The following is a 10,898-nucleotide window of genomic DNA, read 5'->3' on the forward strand; positions in this document are numbered from 1 at the left end:
GATCCAAGTATCAGAGCTGAGAATTCATCCCATTCATGTTGTATGCTCATGTCACATGGTCCCTCAAGGGAAAGAATATGTACATTTCAAAACCAGGGGGACCCTTGGTGCAGAATAGACATTGCTGTTGTTCCAAAAGCAGTTGGTGCGAAGCACAAATCCGTTCTAAAGGGATAGGATGGTATTAGATTTATACTAATGAAATTTTACACGTATTGAAAATTAGCAGACAAGAGCATGCATGAAAACTACACACACACACACACTCTGCCTGTATGTTTCTAATGAGATTAAAGATAATAGCATCATTTTTATTGCAACATCAGCACAAAGGTATCCGCCAGTTTTATTTCTCTGATCTTAAAGGCCAATTTGCACTTGTTAGTTTTGCAATAGTAGACAGTCTGGCATCCTTTCCTCTGGATCATTTGTCATATCTCCTGTTAGAGAACTGGATGGAGAAGGATTTTCTTCTCCATTTGATAGCTCAGCCTTTAGCAGTGCCTTGGTTTCCAAAGCAAAGTGTTTGCTTTTCTAGGGGGCATTATTTGTTCTCGTGTCTTGTCACCAGGTGGTGCTACAGTGCTGGCCAAATACTGCGGTAACCTGTTTCCAAAGCATGGTACCCTTCCAAAGCCATGTGCTGCATGGTTTTGTTTCCTATCACCTTCGCTACCCAGAGCTGCACTTTGGATTCTTTCCTGCAATGGCCCTTCTTTGGGAACATTTAATGGCCCCATCACAAGCTTTTCAGGCACCGCTTCACCATTTTTCCTACTGAACTGACTTGCTCCAAAGATTTGTGCAAGGACATTGTGTCCATCCCCTTTACGGCATTTCTAATTGGATCTGCACCTGCTCCAGGGTAGAATCCATGTCTCTCTTTCTTCCCTAATGTGATTTTAGAGTATGGCGTATTCCTTTCCTGATCTGATGTTCCATCTCCATTTTCTTGTGGACTAGGTGCGGGGGGAGGGGAAGAGGAGGGGGCGGTTTCCAAGCACCAGTGAGCTGTTCCTTTGACTAGTCTGAATACCAGCTGGGTATCAGACATGCTTGGCATGCTCTGAGTTACTACATGCAAGATATTGTGAGCTTCCTCTTTCTTCCCAGGAAGAGAATATGACCGGGGGAAAGTCTAGCGGAAAAAGGGATTTTCTTTTGGTGCTGGAGAATTCCCTGCACAGCACAAATGGCCAGAGGAAGGATACGCTGCATTCTCTCTGTGATCTGCTGGGTTGCCATCTGGGACTGACATGGTGACGTTCTGGTGTCCTTGCTCCAGTGAACCAAACCCTCTCATCTGGACACACCCGTACTTCCAGGCCATCCCAGCCAGATGCTTTAGGTTCTCTCTAAACCCAGCTGGGAAACTATTGGGGTACGGTGCAGTCTCCATCTGTCCTAATAAACCTATGTCAGGGCCCCAGGAATATCATTCTGAATATCGCGATCTGCCTTGGTGAGACGGAAGGCTCTGTAGCTGGGAATTATACTCCTAGTCCCACGAATTGCCCAAGGGGGTGCTCTCTCCTTCCAAACACACCACTAGAATTAAATGGAATATTTCCCGTTTGCTTTGGGAGGGAGGGGCATGTCATAAGCTGGAAAATTCTCTTCAGGAGCCCAGGGGTTAATTTCATTATACTGTAAATCTCCCCCAAGGCTGGATGGGTTGTCTGTAGAGTACTGGAAATAGACCTGCTGCTCTGCTAGATCACATGGGATGTACTGTGGGTTCCCATGTTGTCCAGCTGGGCTGCCCTCAGGCAAGGGATGCTCATGGCCCCATTTTCTTTGTCCAGGGTAAGACTCATGCCCTAGCTGATCAAAGTGTTCGCTTTGATAATAGCAGCTTCCTTGCCTCTGACTTGAAGGAGAATCTGGGGGATAAAAGGGATTTCCCAGTTGCCCTCCTGGGCTGATGCCAGGAGAGCTTTTTCTGCCATCCCAAAATCTGCCCCTAGAGTAAAGCACATCTCCCCTTTGACCATAGGAATAACTGTCAGGGTAGGAAATGCTCCCCTCTGGCCCAACGAGGTACCTGATGGTTACACCGAGCCTTTGCACTGCCCCATTGTGCCTGCTTCAAAGACCGGGGAGTTTTGCTGGTGATGCCACACCTCACCTTCTGGACAGGGAAAACCGTCTCTTTCAAGATAGGAAGGGTTAACTGTCTGTCTCTCCCAGTCATGCTGACTGGTTACCGGCTCAGACAGATGTCTCCTTGTATCTAAAAAGGCACCCTGAAGGGATGGCTGGCTTGTCAGTTGTGTCCCAGAACCTGGGATTCAACCAGTATCTTCCTTTGGATGACAGAAGTTGTCAAAAGAAAGGCAGTACTTGTCGCACCTTAGAGACTAACAAATTTTTATTTGAGCATAAGTTTTTGTGAGCTACAGCTCACTTCAGTTTGCCCTAAGGTAGTAAAGCTGGGATCTGGAGAACTCCCTTCAGCGCCCCTGTTCTGCCCCCACTCCATCTCTTTCCCCCAAGGCCCGGTCCCCTGTTCACTCCTTTCTGCCCTCCCCCACTCCACTGTGGCCCTGAGACCGGACAAGCTTTGTGCCCCCACCATGGCCCTGGGGCTGCATTGGGGAGCAAGAGCTCCTCCAGCCCCAGGGCCGTGGCGGGGAAGATTTTTCTGGGGGCCCCTAAGTGGCCAGGGCCCCTGGGCAAGGGCCCCGTGAGACAATGCAGTAATCCACCATTGCCCCTCCCACAGCCTCCATTATGTGCTGCCCATGCCTGGTATATGCTTTCTACTGACACCAGTTTTCGACGTCTAATTTCTTGCAAGAAGACATGATACAGTATAAACTGGGGGAAACTGGTGTGGATTTATCTTTCATGCTATTCGTGTCTGTGGTGGAGTGTATACCCCCACATTGGCAGTCAAAGGGTTAACTGGTGCAGACCAATTAGTGAACCTGGTTGCACCCGTAGGGTGGGCCAGGCCTAATTTAGTATTAGGCCCAACTGGGGAGGAGTTGCGTGACTGATACAGGAAGGACTTCATGGCAGAAGGGCCTGGGGATGATCTCCTGAGAAAGAAGTTCTACCAAAGGGTCAACAGAGAGACACAAACACACAGAGAGCCTGAGGCGAGACAGAGGAGCGTTGGATTGCCACGGACAAAGCTATTGGAGGCCTGTAAGAGCCTAGGAAGGAGCTGAGGGAAAGAGCCTAGAGACTGGATCAGTTAGGAAGTGGTCCAAGAAGACAGCCAGGAGTCTGAGGAAGCAAAGGCTTGCTTAGAGGCTTGCTCCAGTGTTCCTGAACTGGAACCCAGTGTGGGGGGGCTGGGTTCCCCAGCCAGACCCCAAGGAGGATGGCATGAAACTCCCTGATACGGTGGGTGTTGAGTCCAGAATCAGGCCCAAGACCTGGTGTGAAGCTGCTGGATTATTTGTTTGGCAGATCTCTGTTACCCCACAAAGGGGTGGGGGACCTGTCCGGAGTGCAAATTGGCAAGAAGCAGATCACTCCAGGTACTGGAGAAGGACAGTCTGCTATGCCACGACCAGCCATGAGGGGGCATGCTGGCTGGTGCATTGCTCTTCTGCAGTGTCCTAGTGCTATGTATTCAAAAGTGAACTAACTCGCCCTGAGGAACCCCCCCCCCCCGCCCCCATAGATATTATGGAAAAGGAAGAAACTCCAGGTTTAATCTTCAGAATTCCACCAGTCTCTGCCAGGAAGATAAATTGCTTTATAACTAACTCCTTGTCAGAGGGCACTGAGTGGTGTAATTAGATAAGGTCTTCTGCCTCTAGCTCAGGTAGGTGGGGACCAAATTCATTATCATTCGACATCTATTTGGCAGCTTATGTGACACCAAGGATGAACAATAGATGCATCAGAATTTGATATGTGCAATTATATTAGAACCAAGTAAAGGAAAAACTTACTTGGGGTGAGTTCAGCTAGGCAGATTGGCCATACTGCACCATCTGCAATCAAATAAATTCTGTGTTTAACTGAGATGTGCCCATTAAGCACTAACCTAGCACCAAATGGAGGTTACATTTCTATGTTCACAGCATAGTGTGTGGCTAGTAGAACAAATTTCTTGACTTTGGCCTTCCATTTTCATCCATTCTCCATAAACTTCCTCTAATAATCAGGCCCAGATTCAGGCATGGCCACTAGAAGCTCAAACCTAGGGCTGCTCCTGGTGTCCCACGTGACAGCAGAACAGAAACTTTCACTTATTAAAAAATATTGTGTTTCTTGTCCTCATTTATGATCCAAGCAGACAGCTTAAAACAATAGCTCAGTGAAGTATGCGCTGCCTCGTTCATCGTAAAGGGGTGTTTTACTCCAAGACCCACTGCACAAGGTTCCCGAACCGACCACCACATGGAAATCTGGTCGTACCATGTGTTTCACTTTGTGAACCCCTGCACTAAAACCCAACAGCAGACCCGCAGGAGAAGACTGTGAACATGGTAGGCCCCTGCTGCCACTATCCCCTCATGAATGCAGCGTGGTGTGGGCAGGATTCATCACGCACACAGCCCTCTGGTCAGGTGAATGGGGGCTGAATCCTCTCTCCTTTCCAGGCAGCCTGACGCCTGTCTCAGACAAGAAGAGGTGGTCCTGGAGGTTGCTTTGGGTTGGTGATCCTGGAGGAGAGGTAAGGTGGTGAACTCCCACCAGACCTGCAGGTGGCTGTTATGTGGAGCAGTGTGTACGGCTACCACCCCATGTGGGGGCAGGGCCTTGGGGTTCCCCTTTGGAGGGTGTGCCTAGAGATTTGGATAGCTTTAATCTGGCTCCGGTAATTGCTGACTTTGAACTCTGCAGCTCCTCTCATATCTCCTACAGCTCTGCCTATTATCCCCAGCGCCACATTGCTCTGAACTCCACCCTCTCAGGGCCACTTCTGCCGAGAGGCCTCCTCCATGTGTGTCTCGCCTTTCTCATTGAATGCATCTCGCTTCCCAGTGGGCTACCGCGTCCCTCCTCTCCAGACTTCAGCATGTTCAGAACATTGTGCTTTGGTGTCTGCCGTTCAAAGAACTCTGACTGCATCACCCCCGTCCCGCTAGCTCTCTCTTCCCTTTAGGCTCCAGTTCAAACTTTCCCTTGTTTCTAAAATATTTATTTTTAAAAAACTATTTGACCAGCTCCATTAATAACTACTCCACAATTCAGATTTCTAAATCCAGTTTTATTTATTCTGTTTAATAGGCTTGTAGCACTGTGTGCACTCACCGCCGTGGCGCCTCCTGCTGGTCAGTCCAGGAATTAGCTCCTTCCAGCCTCAGAGCACCTCCAGCTGATCAGTTTCTCTCCTTTGGTTACCAGCCCTGTTGTCTCCACCACCTCTGGCCCTCTGTCTCTCCCACACCCTTGGGGTGCTGCCCCACAGCAGTGCCCCCACACTCAGGGTCTCCCCTCCTCAGGGGAACCCCAACCCCCCGATACCCACTTTGACTCAGTGGCTACTACCAGTCTTCATCTAGCCCCCTTTCTCTGGGGCAAACTGCAGTCTGGAGTGGCCACTCATCATCGAAAAGGGGTTGGACCGGCTGCCTCTGCCTGTCCCTGGGCCGCACCTCTACAGCCCCAGTACCTCCTTAGGCCTTTAACAAGGCCTCAGCCTGGGGAGTTGCCAGGCAGGAGCTCCTCAGCTCCTCTTGCCCTTCCCCAGCACTGCTCTGCCCAAAGGACCCTGTGCTCCCAGGCAGCCAGGTTCTTCCCACTCCAAGCTGGCGTGAGACTGTCCCGGCTCCTGACTCACAGCCCCCTTATCAGGGCCAGCTGGGCCCTGATTGAGCTGGCCACACCTGGGGCCAGCTACTCAGCCAGCCTCCCTCAGCTGCTCTCACTCCTTTTATCCCAGGAGCAGGGTAACAGCCCAGCTACAAGGCTGTAGTGTGGATCACTTCATGTGTCGTGAGTCCCATTGTGCACTCCATTGCGGCCCAGCAGTGCAGGACGTGTGACCCAATACTGTCAGCTGAGCTAATTGCCTCCCCTAATTTATTATTCATGATAGTTGATAGTGAGTTTATGCTGTGGGAGCGAGGGTTTCATCCTCACAATTTTAAACAAGTGGGATTTAAAATAATCCAGTTCAAACGTAAAATATGTATTTTGATTAAGGGAGGGACTTTCCAAGGTGCAGGATCATTTAGCAGCAGAAATCCCCTTGCCAATGGATGGGACTCTTGCTCCTAATTCACTAACGCTCTTCCAATGAAACGTGTGGTCCTTTGAAAATTCCATCCGATCCCCTTTGCCTAAAAATAAGCCACCGTCCGATTTTCATCTCTTAGCATGGAAATCTGGTTGTACCATGTGTTTCACTTTGCGAACCCCTGCACTAAAACCCAACAGCAGACCCCCATGAGTAGAGCTGAACCCCAGGGAGCCGACCCCAGAGAGAAATCCTCATTTGACTGTTGGCATCACCTAATCTCATTTTTTGCAACTCACAGGGGTGGAGCTTTTGTGGGTGGAGTTTGGTTTTGTAGGCGGAGCATAGAAGAGTACCGCCACGCTTTTTTCCCAGTTTGACCCCGTCCTTCAGGGTAGGCTTGAGGAATAAGCACTGCCATCACCAGCCCTGTACTTCAGCTTGAACAGTATATCTGAAGAAACAAAATTCTTCACTACACCAATCTCTGGGCCTGATCCAAAGCTGGTTGATGAAGTCAGTGGAAGGACACCCACCGATTACAATGGGATTTGGATGAGGCCTTCTAATTCGCCCTCAACGTTTATTGGAGGCAATTGTAATGAAAGAATCATAGAATATCAGGGTTGGAAGGGACCTCAGGAGGTCATCTATTCCAACCCCCTGTTCAAAGCAGGACCAAAGAAAGTGGGACATGTAGTTACCGCTTCTCTTTTGCTTCCAAATCCAGCCTTATGAGGCAGGCGCATTTAGGATAATAAAAATACGTCATTGCAGAATTAACACAAACAGGTTGTTTAAAAAAAATTGTTCGAGCTGGTTGAAAAAAACAAACAAACCTATTTTGCAAAATAATCAAAAGAAATTTTTCATTCCATTTGAAATTTTTCCGCAATTTTTTTCATTTTTTGACAAAAATTAAAAACATCTTGTTCAAAAAGTGTTTTGTTTCAGCGGGATAAGAACCACTTTCTCTCGCTGTACTGTTTTTCCATTGGAGGTAAAAAGGGGGGAATAAAACAAATGCAAGACAGTCTCTTCCCCCCCCCCTTCCCCGTCACTGAAACGGCATTTAAAAAAGACTTTTCATTTGAAATTTTTCATCTAAAATGGAACATTTTGAAAAGAATGTTCATGGGGGAAAAAAAATCAGAACATTTTCTATCAGGGTGGGGGAGAGAAATGCTGAACGTATCCAAGTAACTCTAGAAATCAAGAAAAATAACATCATGCGGGCGAAAGACTGCAATTCTCACCGGCACAGCAAGAGGAACAGGAACTGGAAGAACATCCTTCACCTTTGCACTTGGGAAGAAATGACAAAAGTGAACGGTTCACTGTTACCCTGCAGGTCTCTTTGTCCCCCTCTAGTGGCCGACTCAAATAAGAACCTTGAGTCTCCCACAGCCCCATGCTAATAGAGTGGTTTTTTAGTCTCATGCTTTGAGATCTAGAAGGGCATCATTCCACAAGTCTCCTCCAGGAAATTTATATGAGACGTAGAAAAACAGGCTGATAGATTGGCTGAAGCTGAGACAGGTTTAAATGGTCATTTAGACACAACTCACCTGGCTATGCCTAGTTACTCTAGATAATTGGTGCTTTACCAGAGAGCCTCAGTAATAAAAGGGGTAAAATCACATTCGCTCAGAGCTGTGGGACACCTAAGAAAGATTTTTTTTAAAAATAAACTTTGAAAGGGGGTTTGCAGTGCGGTGGTGGCACAGAGTGTCTGTTTCTGCTGTGGAAGGCTCTGGAATCAACTGAGCTTTCAATTGACCTAATAAGCAAAAAAGTGTAAGTAAAGCAAGCAAATAAAAACTGCTTAGAATCTATGCGTTCTTTAAAGAATTATTCTACCTGTATGTTTTTGACTAAGGATAATGTGGAGTTTAAATAAACTTATTCAGAGTGGTGTGAACAGGACAGAATTTATTTTCAGAGACAGTTTTGCAGTTTTTTTGTTTTGTCAAATACTACCTGCTGGCATTCCAGGAATTTCTGAATCTCCAATCTGTCTGTCTTCACTGTTTGTAATGGACACAAAATCACAAGTTGTACTGCTAGATGAGAGATTTTCCTTTCAAATTCACCAGTACTCCTCTACATCCAAAATTGCCAAATTTCAGCTGGATCCCAAAATGTTATTGGATATTCATTTCTCAGTTAAACCCATATTTTCTCTTAAATGACATTCGACAGTAAAGCCTAATAACCCAAATCTGAACTAGCAGTATATATAATGCCTTAATTTTAATTGTTCTATAATTAACTATTTTCTTTTGGACCTGGGGAAAAACGGATTTCTAAATTTCAAAAGTTTGAAGGAATTGTGAAAAATAAATGAATCACCTATAAATCTTAGAAAGTTCTCTTGGGACCATAGCTGAGATGGGTGAGATAATTTTATTTCCGTTTAAAAGCTATTAGCAGGGCGACATTTAAATGCTGTTCCAAATTTGCAGGACCAATCAGCGGTCAGGAACATGATCCTCATATCATTCTAGGTTTCGACCCAACATCTGGCAGTGTATGGTTTAGAATGTGGTGTTATATGAACTGCCAGATGAAAGTCTCTTATTAGGTTTAATAACAAGTTCAAAAAATCAGCTTAGAACAGTAACATTCACAGGCTGCTCCTCTAGCTAAAAGAGGTAACAATGCAAAGCTCTCTGCTTTTATGGCAGCTGACCTTATTTAATCAGTCCGTAAAACAGCTGCGCTGGTTATATAGTTTACAAACACCGACATTTATTAGTAAGCTGGTAGCACGGCACACAGTTTGCTAATACTCCTAATTAATTATGGGTAATTATCCTCCAAAGATAGAGGATTGATTCTATGCAGATAAGTCCATGGGTGTAACAAGAGCCAATGGCTGGAAACTAGACAAATTCAGACTGGAAATCAGGGGCAGATTTTTAACAGGGAGGGTAATTAACCATTGGAACCATTCACCAGGGTTCTGGTGGATTGTCCGTCGCTGGCTACTTTAAATTAGGGTCAGAAGTTTTCCTAAAAGCTATTCCTGTTCAAAGTAGAGCATGAATTCAGGGGAGTTCTGTGGCCTGTGTTATGCAGGAGATCAGAATAAATTATCATAATTGTTCCCTGGGGCCTTATAATCTATGGATGCTAAGAGGACTCTTTTACTTAGTTAATAGGGAAGAATAATTCTCACCAGTACAGGAATGGCCCGGTGAGAGTCTGTGGCCTGTGTTTATTCAAGAGTCAGACTAGATTAGCACAGTGTTCCCTGTGGCTGGTAAATGTATGCCTCCATTCAAGCTGCAAACTGGGCTGCAAATTTAGGCAGAGCAGACTTTCTGGTGAAATTTCTCATACAGCCCGTGTGTCGTTGGGCCAGCTATATGGCAGGACCAGTGGTATTGCAGTATTATTCGATTTGTGCAACTGCTCAGTGCACTTCTGGTGACACCTGGTACACTCGGCAGCTTTATACATTGGGTATCTAGCTAACCCACAGAGTAGCCCTCTGCCTGTGCCCCTGCCCCACTCGGCTCCCTTTGTGCTTCCCCAGTGGGCTGGAGAACGGCTTTAACAGATCTGCTGGGGGTTCCTGGTGTGCAGGGTGATCCCCCAAGGGTCTACCTCCTGCTGCGTCGCCGACGCTATGTCCAGACACCTGGAGGAGTTGCTGGTGTGGAGCTAGAGGGCAATGTGCTCTGGCTATCCCCAGCTGAGGGTGCAATCTCCCGGGGACTATATTAACAGGGGTAATTTAGAGCAGGCTCAAGGGTAAGGTTACTTCCCCAACCTCAGGTCCCACAGCAAGTACAGCTTGGTTGGACCCAGGGATCTGGTCCCTGTTGTCCACAGTCTAATTACACACTGTGTGAAAAAGTCCTGCCTTTTATCGGGTTAGAAATGTCCCACCTTGAACATCCCTTTGTTCCTGTGTTACAAGACAGGTTAAACAGAAGCTCCTGATCTACCTTTCCTAGACCATTCACTACTTTATATAATTTTAATATGTTCCCTCTTATTTCTCTCCTGTAAGGCAGTGATTTTCAACTTGTGGTCCATGGACCCCGGGGGGTCCACAGACTATGGCTGAGATTTCCAAAGAGGGCCACGCCTCCATTTGAAAATTTTTAGGGGTTTGCAGATGAAAAAAAAATTGAAAACCACTGCTGTAAGGTAAACAGTTCCAACCTTTTCAATCTCTCTTCATATTAAGACGCTGTCTAGACCCTAGATCATTCTCGTTGCTACTTTCTGAACCCCAGAAATTCTGCAGTAAATGTTGCAAATCAAAATCCAGGATCCTAACACCCCAAACATAGCAGAGATTCAGAAACCAAACCTGGGTGTGAATCCAAATTTCTCTACTGGCCAGGTCTGTGCAATGACCTGGGTCACATGTTGTTTGGGTTTGGCAATTTGATTCACACTCTGAAAAGACTAGTTCTGGTGATGAATTTTGGATCCAGAGGCTGGTGTGAATTCTGTGGTTGAGGCCCATCTCTATCACAGAGGCACCAATCAGGGAGGTGTCTCACGCTGATGCCTAATAAGAAGGGCCAGGAATAAGACAGTTGCTAGCTACTTTCATGCAACTGCAGTATATTTGACTTTATATCTTTCTGAATCCAGTTCAGACAGACTATTAAAGTCCCCAGATGAACAGGTTCTTATATAGCCACTATCTCTCCGGGATGCTTGGCCCCCACAAGGAGCATCTGAACAGCCCAGCAGTTCCAGATACCATTCACGAAGCTCCCAGTCT

General features: G+C 46.7%; 1 protein-coding gene and 1 pseudogene across 1 annotated transcript; both read right to left on the reverse strand.

The window, feature by feature from the left end:
- Positions 1-381: 381 nt before the first annotated feature.
- Positions 382-1,330, reverse strand: LOC142072265 (enamelin-like; annotated as a pseudogene).
- Positions 1,331-1,498: 168 nt separating this feature from the next.
- Positions 1,499-7,439, reverse strand: LOC125637416 (enamelin). The gene is given in 4 exon segments (XM_048851814.2): positions 1,499-1,593; positions 1,596-2,021; positions 2,024-2,352; positions 7,405-7,439. Coding segments are annotated over 4 exon segments (885 nt in total).
- Between the last annotated feature and the right edge of the window lie 3,459 nt (positions 7,440-10,898).

Source organism: Caretta caretta, chromosome 5 (assembly GCF_965140235.1).
Source record: "Caretta caretta isolate rCarCar2 chromosome 5, rCarCar1.hap1, whole genome shotgun sequence".
Taxonomy (NCBI): Eukaryota; Metazoa; Chordata; order Testudines; family Cheloniidae; genus Caretta; species Caretta caretta.